Genomic DNA, 14,886 nt, shown 5'->3' with positions numbered 1-14,886 from the left:
GAAAAGACTATCCCTTCTTTACTGTATACTCTTGGTTCTTCTGTCATAAATTAATTGACCATATATGTGTGGGTTTATTTCTGGGCTCTGTATTCTGTTGTACTGATCTATTTGTCTGTTTATATGCCAATGCCATACTGTTCTGATTACTATAGTTCTATAGTATAGCCTAAAATCAGGGAATATTATACCTATAGCTTTGTTCTTCTTTCTCAAGATTGATTTGGCTATTCTGAGCCTTTGCAGTTTCATACAAACTTTAGGACTGTTATATTTCTGTCAAAAAATGCCAACTATGAAAACTACGAAATTGTTTTTGAAACAATTTCAAGTTGAAAACCTTTCAAATTGAAAACCATGCTTTCAATCCACAAGCATAAAATATCCTTACACTTATCTGTCTTCTTCAACTTCTTTCATCAATATTGTATAATTTTCAGTATTTCACCTTCTTGGTTAGATTTATTCCTACTTTACTCTTTGATGGAATTGTAAATGGGGTAATATTCTTAGTTTCTCTTTCTGATTAATTTGTTATTAGTACATAGTGATGCAACAGATTTTTGTATATTAATTATGTATTGTGCAGCCCCACTGAATTCACGTATCCTAACAGTTTTTGCTGGAGCCTTAAAAGAGTTTTCTATATGTAATATGATATTTGCAAATAGTGATGGTTTTACTTTTTTCCAATCTGGATGCTATCTATCTAATTTTGCCTAATTGCTCTGGCTAGAACTTCCAATATAATGTTGAATAAAAATGGACAGTATGGGCATCCTTGTCTTATTCCTGAACTTAGAAATTTTCATTACTATTAAGTCTGATGTTAGCTATGGGCTTGTCATCTATGGCCTTTAATGCACTGAAATACATTTCCTCTATATCCATCATATTGGGAGTTTTAATCACTGATGTATGTTAAATTTTGACAAATGTTTTTCTTGTTATTGCATCTATTGCATGTATTGAGATGATAAGATAATTTTTATCCTTCCTTTTGCCAGTGTGGTATATCTCACTGATTGGTTTACAGATGTCAAATCATTTTTGTATCCCTAGGATAAATCTCACTTGATCATAATGCATTATCCTTTTAGTGTATTGCTGAATTTTGTTTGCTAATATTTTGTCCAGGAATTTTACATCTATGTTCATTGGGGATACTGGCCTATAATTTTCTTTTGTGGCATCTTTGGTTTTGGTATTGAGGTAACGCTGGCCTCATAAAATGACTTTAGATGTGTTCCCTTCTCTTCTAATTTCTTGGAATAGATTGAGAAGGATTAGCATTTTTTTTTTTTTTTAAATATTGGGTAGGAATTCACCACTGAAGTCATCTAGACTTCTGTTTGTTGTGGGGGGTTATGATTACTGATTCAATCTCCTTACTAGTGGTGTCTCTGTACAGTCTTTCTGTTTCTTTATGATTCAGTCTTACTAAGTCATGTGTTTCTAGGAGTTCATCCATTTCTTTTAGCTTGTCCAACTTGTTGACATATAATAATTATTCATAGCAGTCTCTCGTGATTTCTTGTATTTCTGTGGTATCAGTTGTACCTATTCGCTTTCATTTCTGATTTGTGTCCTCTTTTTCTTGGTGAGTCTAGCTAAAGCTTTGTCAATTTTGTCTTTTCAAAAGACCAACTTAATTTTACTGATCTTTTTTGTTGTCTTTTTAGTCTTTCTTCCATTTCTTTCTTTCCTGCCTTCTAACTTATTTCCTTCCTTCTAACTTTGGGCTTCATTTGGTCTTTTTTTCCCCCAATTCCCTGAGGTGTAAAGATAGGTTGCTTATTGAACTCCCCTCTTAGAGTTACTTTTAATGCATCCCATAAGTTTTGGTGTGTTGTATTTCCATTTGTTTCAAGGTATTTTTAAATTTCTCTTTTGATTTCTTCTTTGACCCATTGGTTGTTCAGTAGTACATTATTTAATTTCCACATATAAGAAAATAACTGGAAAATTCAAATAATTTATTTCTAGTTTCATAACACTATGACTGAAAAAGTTTCCTTGACGTGATTTCAATTTTCTTAAGTGTAATAAAACTTGTTTTGACATGATTTCAATCTTCTTAAATGTAATAAAACTTGTTTTGCAGCCTAACATATGATCTATTGTGGAGAATATTCCATGGGAAAATGAGAGAAGTGTGTATTTTATTGCTTTTGAATGGTGTGTGTGTGTGTGTGAAAGTCGCTCAGTCATGTCCGGCTCTTTGTGACCGATGGACTGCACAGTCCATGGAATTTGGAATGTTTTATATAAGTCTATTAAACTATATTAGACCAATTGGACTTATGGCCAATGTTTCCTTATTAATTTTCTGTCTGGATGACCACCCATTGATGAAAATCATCTACTGTTAATGTACTGCTATTTCTCACTTAGGTCTCTTAATATTTTTTTATACATTTAGGTGTTCCTATGTTGGATCCATAAATATTTACATATGTTATATCCTGTTGTTGGACTGACCCCTTCATCATTATATAATGACCCTGTCTTTTATCAAAGACTGTCTTAAAGCCTATTTTGTCTGATATGAAATACAGCTAACTCAGCTTTCTTTTTATTTCTATTGCATGGAATATCTTTTAATTACTGATAGCTGTGTACTTACTGCCATTTGATTGCTTTGTGGCTGTTTTAGAATTCTTTTGTTCCTTTCTTTCTCTCTTGCTTTATTCCTTTGTGATTTTCCGTAGTAGTGGGCTTAGATTCCTTATTCTTGATCATTTGTGCATCCACTATAGATTTTTGCTTTATGGTTTCCATGAGACATAAAATAGTATTGTTTTAAGTTAATAACAACTTAATTTGGAACACATTCCAAGGCTATACATTTTTACTACTCCATATTTTGTTTCTGAGGTCACAATTTACATCATTTTATCTTCTGTATCCCTTAATTATTTTAGGTATAATTATTGTTAATACTTCTGTCTTAAAATTTATTTTAGCTTTAGAAGTAGTTAATTCACAAACCTTACAACATTAGATTATTCTAGATTTTACTACATATTTATATTTACCAAGGATATTTATTGTTTCCCTGTACTTAGCACCTTTTCTTTTCAGCCTAAAGAAGTCCCTTTAACATTTCTTTGTAAGGCCAGCCTAGAGGTGATGGACTCCTTGAGCTTTTGCTTATCTGTATCTCTACTTCAATTCTGAAGGAGATATTTTGTCAGATACAGTCTTCTTGTTTGGCAGTTTTTAAATTTCAGCACTTTGAATATAGCATGTCACTCCCTTCTGGTGTGCAAAGGTGCTTCTGAAAAATAAGCTGATGATCTTATGGGAATTCCCTTGTACATAACATGTTTTGCACTTGATGCTTTTAAAATTCTCTCCATGTCTTTAGATTTCAACACTTTAATTATGTGTCTTGACATGAGTCTCTTTAAGTTCATCTACTGTTTCCTTCCTTTCCCCAGGTTGGGGCAGTTTTTAGCCACTGTTTCTTCAAATAAGTTTTCTCCCCTTTCCCTTTTCTCTTCTCCTTCTGGGACCCCTGTAATGCAAGCATAAGGCCTCTTGATATTTCCCATAATCCCCTTGGTAGAAGTAGTAGTGTTAGTTGCTCAGTTGTGTCTGACTCTTTGCAACTGCATAACCTGTAGCCTGCTAGGGCTGTCCATGGGAATCTCCAGGGATAATTCCCTTAAGTTATCTTCAATCTTTTTTTCTGTTTGCTGCCTTGATTGGAAAATTGTATGGCTCCATCTTCAAGTTTACTGACCTTTTCTACTGCTTTATCTAAACTGTTAAACTCCTATGTTTTCAGTTCGGTTATTGAGTTCTCCAGCACTGTGAGTTCTTTCTTATATCTTCTATCTCTGTTAGACTTCTCATGTATTGTTCTCCTGAGCTCAATGAGCATCTCTAGGACTACTGTTTTGAACTCTTTACCACCAGGTAAATCACTCCTCTCCAGTTCATTTAGGTCTTTTTCTAAGGTTTTATTTTGTTCTGTCATTTGGAATATATTCTTCTGTCTCTTCATTTTCCTTGACTGTGTTCATTTTTATGCATTAGATAAAACACCTACCTCTCTCAGTCTTGAAGGAGTGTCCTCGTATAGGAGATAAACCTTACCATTCAACCATACTCTAGTTCTTGGTTGTCTCACCTTCTGTGATTGTCCAAGCAGCCTACCTACTTTATTCTTAGTGGCTCCCAGTAGTTGAGGACAGATGTGCCAATAGAGAGGATCTCAACACCTTGATTCAGGCCAATTGGAAGTCACACCCTCAGACAGCAGCTTTTAAATTATGCAAATATACTTCTCTTCTTTTAGAAGAAGACTTGGAGATGGGCTCTTCTGCCTGCTCCCTCCACACTAAGCCCTAGAGCAATGGTTAGCTAAGAACTGTTTCTTCTTTGGTTGCTACCATCCCATTGTCCCCACCCCCTACCCCCTGAACACAAACCCCTGGTTACAAGAGCCAGACTCCCAAGGGATGTATTCTCTGGGTAACAGCCATAAAGTCAGAGTTCCAGAGTATATAAGCTTCCTTCTCAGAGACACTGGTGACCAGAGGTAGTATGTGAACGATATACCCACCCTCCAAGGTCTCTGGAGAGGATTAGATGTGTGCCCTTAGATGTGTGTTTTATTAGAACCCTGCCCCTCTGGCTACAGCAAGGAAGACAAGCAAATCTTTCAGATAAGCCCTCTTTCACAGCAAGACTGGGTGCTTTCTATTCAGCTGCCTTTGCACTGGATCCAGGAGTATAGGAACACAAGTATGCAAGAGCCCTTTAAAAATTGTTTTGCTATCCTATTTTATATAGGTTTAGTTTCCTATATGAGTCTCACAGATGTAAAACTATTGGTTTTCAAAGTTAGATGTTTTGAAGACTCCTCTCTCAGGTGCCAGTGTTAAAACTGGGGAGCTAAATGTGGGGTTCAAATCCTGTACTCCTGAGGGAGAAGCTCAGATTTCTCCTGATTGTGGGTCACCCTGTGTTCCTGGCTGCACCAGTATGGGACAGAGTTTCTGTCAGGCTGAACTGGGAGGTGGGAGAAAATGAGTGTGATGCAGGGAGCCAGCACAGGAGATCCCACCCATGACAAGGTCATGCGGGAGAGGCCTGACAGGCAAGGCAAATCAGGACTCGAGGGACCCCCTGGACCTGCTTGGGCATTTACCCCAAAACCAGAATCTGTCTGTTTTACTATTTTACGAATTTCACCAACTCCTCTGACATTAACGTGGGGCTATCCCCGATCACCTTTCTCTGAAGGAAATCAACTTAGAGTTCTAGTTAATAAGCCTCCTGGGCACAATACGAGTGTTTCAATCCAAACCCCTCAGATGGCTTTCTAACTTGCCTGACAGGTTTATCCGGACTCCTACAGCTACATAAGATTGTTTACAGCCTCCCAACCGTGAGAGGCACGGGAAGCTTAACATATTCAAACAATATAGAGCCTTTTGAGGAGTTAAGAATTATTAGAATAGAACTGGTGAAGGATTTCATTGTTGAGCCAGTGCTTGCTGCCAAGTTCCATATCCCTTACCCACTGTGTCCCTGGGAATATATTAATTAATATAGTTGGTATATAGAAAAAATAAGTAGTGGCCTTGGTGTTAACAACTTTAGACCCTTGAGGTAGTAAATTCTTTCCTTGCTACAGCCCACTGCACCTTTGCCCTATTGGAATGCAAATTTATCTAGTGCTTTTGGAGAGTGGCGCCAAACTTTAGAAAAATTACTTTTAGAGAAAATAAGTTTTCTGGTTAACTAACCTTTATCAGAACAGAGAGTCATAAAATGTTAACAGGCCTTCTGGCAAGAAGATGATGTAAATCACCTAAAGCATTTGTATATGATAGGTTTGCAGAAAGAAACCCTGGTCTTGATAAGGGTCAAGGACTCCTGACTTTGCATGACTCTGCACCCCTTTTATCCTCTATGTACAACTTAGGGTATAAAAGTTCCTTTTGAAAATAAAGCTACGGACCCGGCTTCATCAGAGCTTGGTCTCCCCGTGTCATTCTTTTTTCCTTTTCCCTCCTTTTCTCTCTCTCTTCTTCTTTCAGGATGACTACTTGGGACACAGGGGCTCTCTGAGTTCACCTTTTTGCCTGGGCTTCTAAGACCCGATCAGGAAGGAGCCCTGCGTCTTCACCAGGGAGAGGGCATCCTGCGTCCTCACCCCACCAAGAGGGCGCCTGCGGCCTCCGTGAACAGAGCAAGTTCCGAGTCAGGAGCTTTATTAGCTTTCTGTGTAAACCAAGGAAGATCAAGCCTCTTTCTCTCCCCTTTTACTTTCCTTATCGCCGACGCCATCCTCCTGAGGGAATTCCTGGATCCTACCAGGGTTGGACCCCGGTAGTGTGTCTTGTTTTAAAAAACACAGATTCTCGTTCTTGACAAATCGTGGTATAAATTTTCTTGAATAAATGTATTTTCATTTTCTGTATGCCTTCCGGACCATTTCCAGAGACTTTAAATGACTGCTACTTTAGATTTTCCAGTTTCACTGGGAAGTGGGTATAGACAGCTCCTCATGCTGTCATGCTGGAAGTGCCTCTCCAGTAATCTTTTATGCCCAAGATTTCTCTTGGTAATACTTTAAAATATAACCCTTGTAATATTTAAAATATTTACATTGTTTTGATTGACTCTTTAGAGGCTCCAGTTATATAGATGTTAGAATAACTATGACTATCGTTCATTTCAACTACTTCCTCGGACTTTTTTTTTCTTGTTCCTCCTTTTCATTCTTTTTTAAAAATTTTGTTGGAATATAGTTTATTTACAATGTTGTTATTAGTTTCAGGTGTGCACCAAAGTGATTCAGTTATACATATGTTCATTCTTTTTCAGATTCTTGTCTCATGTAGTTTATCACAAAATATTAAACAGTTCTCTGTGCTAAAGGAGGTCCTTGTTGGTTATCTTATATAGTTTGTATATGTTAATCCAAGGCTCCTGATTTATTCTGCCCTGCCTCCCACATTTCCCCTTTGGTAACCATAAGTTTGTTTTTGATATCTGTAAGTCTGTTTCTGTTATGTAAATAAGTTCATTTTATCTTTTAAAAAAAACATTAGATTCTGCATATAAGTGATATGATATTTGTATTGATTGAGTATGATAATCTCTGGGTCCATCCATGTTGCTGCAAATGGCATTATTTCATTATTTTTTATGTCTGAGTAATATTCCATTTTATATATGTACCACTTCTTCTTCATTCATTCTTCTGTTGATGGACATTTAAGTTGCTTCCATGTCTTAGCTATTATATATAGTGCTGCATTGAACAGTGGGGTGCATGTATCTTTTTGGATTATGGTCTTCTCTAGATACATGCCAAAGAGTGGAACTGCTGGATCATACGGTAGTTCTATTTTTAGTTCTTTAAGGACCTCTATACTGTTCTCCATTGTATCCTTCTCCATTGGGCTCCTTCTCCAATGGCCACAGTATCCATTGGAGGATGGCGAACGGTGGCCAGTTGGATGGTCTCTTAAGTATAATACTGTTCTACAATTAGACTGGTTTTGTAAGGAACAAGGGAAATGGGTAGAAGTAGCATATGTGTTGACTAAGTGACTTCACTTTCACTTTCCACTTTCATGCACTGGAGAAGGAAATGGCACTCCAGTGTTCTTGCCTGGATAATCCCATGGACAGAGAAGCCTGGTAGGCTGCAGTCCATGGGGTCGCACAGAGTTGGACACAACTGAAGTGACTTAGCAGCAGCATACTGTTCTCCACAGTGGTTATACCAATTTACATCCCATCAACAGTATAGAAGGGTTCCCTTTTCTCTAGTCTCTTCAGCATTTATTGTTTGTAGAGTTTTTGATGATGGCCATTCTGACAGGTGTCAAGTAATACCCCACTGTAGTTTTGATTTCCATTTCTCTAATAATTAGTGATGTTGAACATCTTTTCATGTGCCTCTTCACCATCTACATGTCTTCTTTGGAGAAATGTCTGTTTAGATCTTCTGCCCTTTTTTTTTTTGATTGGGTTGTTTTTATTTTGACATGGAGCTACATAAACTGTATATTTTTGAGGTTAATCTTGTTGGTGACTTCCTTTGCAAATATTTTCTCCCATTCTATGGGCTGTCTTTTTGTTTTGTTTATGGGTTCTTTTGCTATACAAAAAAAGTTTAATGAGGTTTCATTTAGTTTTTAAAATTTCAATTAATAGGAGATGGACTGAAAAAAATCCTGCTGCAAGTTATGTCAAAGAGTGTTCTTTCTATATTTTCCTATAAGAATTTTATAGTGTCTGGCCTTACATTTAGGTCCTCGATCCATCCTGAGTTTATTTTTGAGTATGGTGTTAAGAGAATGTTCTAATTTCATTCTTTTACATGTAGCTGTTCAGTTTCCTCAGCACTGATTATTGAAGAGACTGTCTTTCCTTCATTGTGTAGTCTTATCTCCTTTGTCATTGACTAATTGACCACAGCTGTGTGGGATTATTTCTAGGCTTTCTATCCTGTTCCACTGATCTGTATTTCTGTTTTTGTAGCTTTGCAGTATATTCCGAGGTAAGGGAGCCTGATTCCTCCATCTGTTTTTCTTCCTCAGATTGTTTTGGCTATTCAAGGTCCTGTGTATTTCCATACAAATCTAAAACTTTTTTGTTCTAGCTCTGTGATAAATGCCATTGGGACTGCATTGAATCTGTAGATTACCTTGGGTAGAACAGTCATTTTGACAATATTGATTCTTCCAGTTCAAGAACATGGTATATCGTTCCATCTGTTTGTGTCATCTTTGATTCCTTTCATCAGCATCTTGCACTTTTCAGAGTAGAAATCCTTTGCCTCATTAAATAGGCTTATTTCTAGGTACTTAGTATTCTCATATGATGATAAATGGAATTGTTTCATTAATTTTTCTTTCTGATCTTTTGTTGTTATATGTAGAAATTCAAGAGATTTCTGTGTATTAACTTTGTAACCTGCAACCTTACCAAATTCACCGATGAGCTCTAGTGACTTTCTGGTAGCATCTTTAGGATTTTTTTCTTTATGTAGTATCATATCATCTGCAAGGAGTGACAGTTTTACTACTTCTTTTCCAGTTCTGATTCCTTTTATTTACTTGTTTGACTGTTGTGGCTAGGACGTTCAAAACTATGTTGAATAGAAGTGGCAAGAGAATGGGAATTCCATGGGGGTCCAGTGGTTAGGATTCAGCATTTTCACTGCCGGGTTCAAGTCCCTGGACAGGGAACCAAGATTCCACAAGCTGTGTGGCATGGCCAAAAGAAAGTGGTGAGAGTGGACATCCTTGTTTCGTTCCTGATCTTAGAGGACATGCTTCCAGCTTTTCACCACTGAGTCATTTTACTCTATTTCCTCTTGGATATTTCATAATTCACTCTTTATTTCTGGTTTTGCCTTTTTTAATTTTCTTTTTTTTTGCTTGAATTCAGTTGAAATATTTCTAATTTTTTTGTTCATTACTATTCATTGTATTTCTCAAAAGTTTTTTTTTTTTTAAACAAAATTGTCAAATGCTTATTTAATAATTCAGTCCATTTAGAGTGCTGTGTTATGGTGTATGTTTTTTGACTTTTTGGTTTTTCAGTTCTCCCCTCTACTTAAGTTTTTTTTATGGTTATGGAGTTTGGGTGCATAATTTGCATGCGATGAGCAAAGATTTTTATTTCATGTTTCTCTTTTTATTTCTGCCAGATCTTCAATTTCCTTTTCCTTCACTGCCATACTTTCAAGGGAAGTTTACCCCATCTCTATATATCTGATTCTCCCTCAGAAGCAATGCTTCTCTGAGGCATCTTCAGGTCTCACTCTTTCTAATCACTTTCCTATGTTTTGTGCTATGAGCTACTATGTCCTGACCTGTGTTTAGTTGGTATTTTGGCATTTAGCATTAGACGGGAATCTTTCTGGGGATGCTTTTGTCTGTGCTTCTTCTAAGTTGTCAATGCCTTTACTCTTAAGCCTTTCTTCACTCTTAAAACCCAAAGGTTTGCAATGATGGATGGGAGAACGTAGACTTTTTATTTCTCTACTTAATACCATACCTTCTAAATGCCTTCTTTGTCTCCTGATCATGCTGAAGAGATGAGTGATATGTGGTTATATTTTCTGTTTGTTGATTGGATGAATTTTTTTTTTAAGGATAAGGAAAATCAGGCAGCTGCCACTGTCCTCCAGAAACCATTCTGGGAAGGCTTTTTATTATGGATTCAATCTATTAAACACAAAACTGTTTTAATTTTTCTTTTTCATTTCTATTTTTCTCAATGTAACGTGTTAATTTCACATACATTTTCAAGCTCATTCACGTAATATTAATATTCTGTTAATATATTTATGTAGAATAAGGAATGATAAACAAGACATTATCATTCTTGATGAATGTGGCAGTTTTTAAAACACTGAAAAACCTTTGATATTTCTACCATCAAGAGGTGATGTGTATGCTTCCTCCCCTAGTCTCTTTAAGGACAGTGACAGCTTCTACCAGTAAGGTACTGTGGATAGGCTGTTATATGAATTTTGGCGCTATGTCGTAAAATGTTGCAGCTTTCTGCTGGTTCTATGGAGATGTTTGCTCGAGGGAAAGTCAGTTGACATTTAATGTATTATTGAACAGAGATGTATTAATATGTCTTTTGTTACCTGAATGTTATTGATTGGAGATGTTTCAATATTTATTTACATAACAAATTGCCAGCCATGGGCATTTAGTTTCTGTGAAAATCTCCTGGGGCAACAATGAGTTAACTAGTCTGACTATACTGACACTATAATACTGTTATGTGACAAAGACAAAACTATAAGCATGAAGACAAGTAAAACACAAACAGGCAATATTTCTTACCAGTCTGTTCTGAGGACAATGCCTGCCCTTTGCTGTCAAAATCCTACACAGTTTCAGTACACTATTGATAGGGACATGGTTTAGAGAGCAAATAATTCAAATAAGAAATATTACATAGGAACCAAAGAAGTACAGATGTAATGGATGAGGCTGTCAGGGAATTTAGTGGGTGCTTCATCCACTCACATGTGAACAATAGGTTTGAATACATTTCGTCTGTTCCTTACCCCTTCTTCACATCAAGGAGTGAAGGGCAATTAAGCAATGCTGAAAAATCCATACTTATCCACCACTCAATGAATACATTGCGTTTCTAACTTTGGAAAGTAAACATTTCTAGGAATTTAAAAATGATAGATTAGGTAAGTTCAGAAAACAATGGCATCTGGTATACTGCTTGGAACCAAAGGGTATTCATTACTATTTATTAGATGCATGTGAGGGAATCAGGTCCTTTCAAGTATCTTATCAGCACAGACCAGTTTCTGGTCTAAATTACCACAAGTATGGCATGAAATAAGAAGTTACTGAACTATTAATTCATATCCTTCAAATTTTTGTCCTTCTGGGACCATATATACTTCCTTAAGAATAGTTTATTCTCTTTCAACATAAGATGTTTCCAAAAAAGAGATTAAAATAATCTATTATCCCCTAAGGAAAAAGAAAAACTGGTGATTGTCTTTGGCTGCTGCTGCTGCTACTGCTGCTAAGTCGCTTCAGTCGTGTCTGACTCTGTGCGACCCCATAGACGGCAGCCCATCAGGCTCCTCCGTCCCTGGGATTCTCCAGGCAAGAACACTGGAGTGGGTTGCCATTTCCTTCTCTAATGCATGAAAGTGAAAAGTGAAAGTGAAGTTGCTCAGTCATATCCGACTCTTAGCGACCCCACGGACAGCAGCCCACCAGGCTCCTCCGTCCATGGGATTTTCCAGGCAAGAGTACTGGAGTGGGATGCCATTGCCTTCTCCAACTGAAGACTATAGAGAAATACTAAGCAAGAAAAAAGAATAAACTACTGATACATAAAACAACTTGGACGAATGTCCAGGGAATCATGCTAAGTAAAAAAAAGATAAATCGCCAAAGGCTACCCACTGTATAATTCCATTTAAGTAACACTCTTGCAGTGACAGAATTATAGAAATTGAGAACACATTAGTGATAGCCAGAGGTCAGAGAAAGGGATGTGAAGCTATCAAAGGACCATATAAGGAATCCGTGTGGGGAAGCTGTTCAGCTTCTTGGTTGTATCAATGTCAACATTCTGGTTGTAATACTGTACATTGGGAAAAACTGTATAAAGGGGACATGGGGAAATTTTTGTATTATTTCTTAAAATTGCATGTAATTCTACAATTATCTCAAAATAACAAGTCTTTTAGGAAAAAAAAAAAAAATCCTTAAACTTGCCTGTATAACAAATCCACATAAACACAGAATATTACTTTCTTCCAAAAGGTGGTACACAGATGGGAAACATATATAAAGAGAAGTTAATTCTAACTTTGTGACTTTAAGTAATTAATCTCTTCACCTGCAATACATAGATCAACAAATACCTTGGCTATATAATGACCCTCTCAAAAGATACCCACATAAGGTATTAATCGTTTGAACCTGTAAACATTACCTAAGCAGAAAAGGAAAAAACAAAACAAAACAAAACACTTTGTAGATATGATTAACTTAAATCTTTTAAGATGGAGGGATTATCCTGGAATATCATGCCTGTAAGTCCCTTCAGTCATGTCTGACTCTTTGCAAACGCATGGACTGTAGCCTGCCAGTTTACAGTCCATAGACTGTAAAAAAATGGAAATGGCTTTAGTACTTAAGTGGAATTTAGTAAGTTATTCTGTAGTTTTTGAGTACATCACATATAAAATAAATGAACAACTTAAAAGAATTTATGTAAACCTACCAAATCCAGGAACACTTTTGAGACTGGCTTTCAGACAAATTTTCTGTAATCTGAGGTAGCTGTATCTCATCAGACAATTCCATAGGAACATCCAGTCCATTCTTGTCCGATGATTCATGATAATGACACTCCTTTCTCCAGGAACAAATGCATCACCTGTTATAACCACTTTCACACCAAGCATCGTCTCCAGCAATGCCTACAGAAAAAACCACATAGATATTTAACAATTTAAAGTTATGATTTCCCATAGGTAAAAGTTTATCATGTCCTATAAATAAATCTGATTTCTAATAAGTCAAAAGCATATTTCCCCCCATTATTCTTGCTTCTATAATAAATTAATCTGGAACAAAGTACTGTTTGTATTTTCAGTTCTATTAATTTAAGCTTCTAGCAGTTCCCTAACTTAAAAATGCTAACTTTCAATGAAATATTCAAGATAGATTATTAAGATGCAAAGTGCAAAAGTCATACAACAAGATCTCCACTGTGTAATTTTTTAAGTCTACAGATATATAAGATTATTACATTTTTAAATAAAAGAACAGTCAAGAAATGTAATGCTGGATATATGACTGAGGGAACAGCCAAAATTTTCATTTTATACCTCTTTGTACTATGGTTTCTTTTAAACAAACACATATATCTGTTTATTTTTTAAATATATAAGCAGTGTATGTTTACTAAAGTACTTCAGCCACAGTGCTTGACACATAGGAGATGCTCAAATATTTGCTGAATTTATTTAATTAACTTTACTGATGGAGAGACATAAATTATATATGAAATATTTAGAATAAATTATAGACTGAGGTTCTTGAAAGAACAGTAACAGATATTAAGAAGCCCTGATTACTGACTGCAATGCCCATTTAAATTTCTGAATAATTTCCAAGTAATAAACTTAGGGAAAGAAAACTGGTCCATGGCAGATAAAAGAAAATAAAAAGTTCTCTTTGGCAATGTTAAAAAAACTTTGATCAAAATGTAGCAAATAAGCCAACTGTGGTATAGTCATACAATGGGATATAATACAACAGTGAAAATAAATGAACTATTGGCATCAGTAGCAACATGGACAACATACGAGCATAATGTTGAGAAACAAAACAAGAACATAATAATTGTCCATATGTAAAACTTCCTAAAACAAACAGTAACTACGATATTCTAGGGGTAAACATGCTTGTGTGCTCAGTTCATGCTCAGTTGTGTCCAACTCTTTGCGACCCCATGGACCGCAGCCCACCAGGCTCCTCTGTCCCTGGGATTTTCCAGGCAAGATACTGGAGTGTGCTGTCATTTCCTTTTCTAGGGGATCTTCCTGACCCAGGGATTGAACCTGTGTCTCCTGCAATGGTAGGCAGATTCTTTACCACTGAGCCACCAGGGAAGCCCAGGGGTAAATATAGAGGTGGCAAAATTAAAAAGAAGAGCAACAAAATAACTAAAAGTCAGGATATTCCTTCTGTTGAAAAGGGTTTTGTGACTGAGAAGTTAGGTGGTTTGCTGACAATTTTCTATTTCCTTACCTGGTTGATATGTATACTTTAATAAAATTATTAAAGTGCTTTCATGTTTTATTAATTTTTCATTATATTTCCAAAAAGAGCTTTTATAAAAACATACAAAAGAACAACAGGACTTCAAATAGGCCCAAGAAAAAAAAAAGGTTAAAAGGAATACAAGCTAAAAAATAAAAGATTAGATACGTTTGTTATTATATCCACAGAGTCAGAGTGTTAAGATGTAAAACATGATCATTTAGGCTAAAGTAGCTAAAAAATGCCTGTGTTTTTTGTTAAATTTTCTAAAGCGTCCATAACCACTCAAATAATTATAACCCCCTCCCCCCAAAGTTTGGAAAGCTAAATTCCAATGTAGAAGAGACTTCAGGATGGAGAAAATCAGAGAGGAGTCCTCTAGACTTGGACCCACAGCAAGAAATATCCATTTTCCACTTACAGGCGTAAAGGGCTGTCAACTACCAAAATGAAATCACTGAATTATATGTCTTGGCCCAGGTGATGTGTATGAAGTCACCATCCAAGGTTAATTTGGATTGGCTCCACTCTGCATTCCAAATATGATATATAATTTTCAGAGTGTGCAAATAAC

General features: G+C 36.2%; 1 protein-coding gene across 3 annotated transcripts in view; it reads right to left on the bottom strand.

The window, feature by feature from the left end:
- Positions 1-14,886, bottom strand: part of LCLAT1 (lysocardiolipin acyltransferase 1) — a 195,415-nt gene that overhangs the window by 100,520 nt on the left and 80,009 nt on the right. For all 3 annotated transcript variants that reach the window (XM_070379313.1, XM_005893608.2, XM_070379314.1), the window contains one exon: positions 12,766-12,964. In XM_070379313.1, the coding sequence (XP_070235414.1) occupies positions 12,766-12,964 (199 nt within the window). The remainder of the gene's footprint in view (positions 1-12,765; positions 12,965-14,886) is intronic.

The sequence above is a fragment of the Bos mutus genome, chromosome 11, assembly GCF_027580195.1.
Source record: "Bos mutus isolate GX-2022 chromosome 11, NWIPB_WYAK_1.1, whole genome shotgun sequence".
NCBI lineage: Eukaryota > Metazoa > Chordata > Mammalia > Artiodactyla > Bovidae > Bos > Bos mutus.
This window is presented reverse-complemented; position numbering and strand designations above follow the sequence as displayed.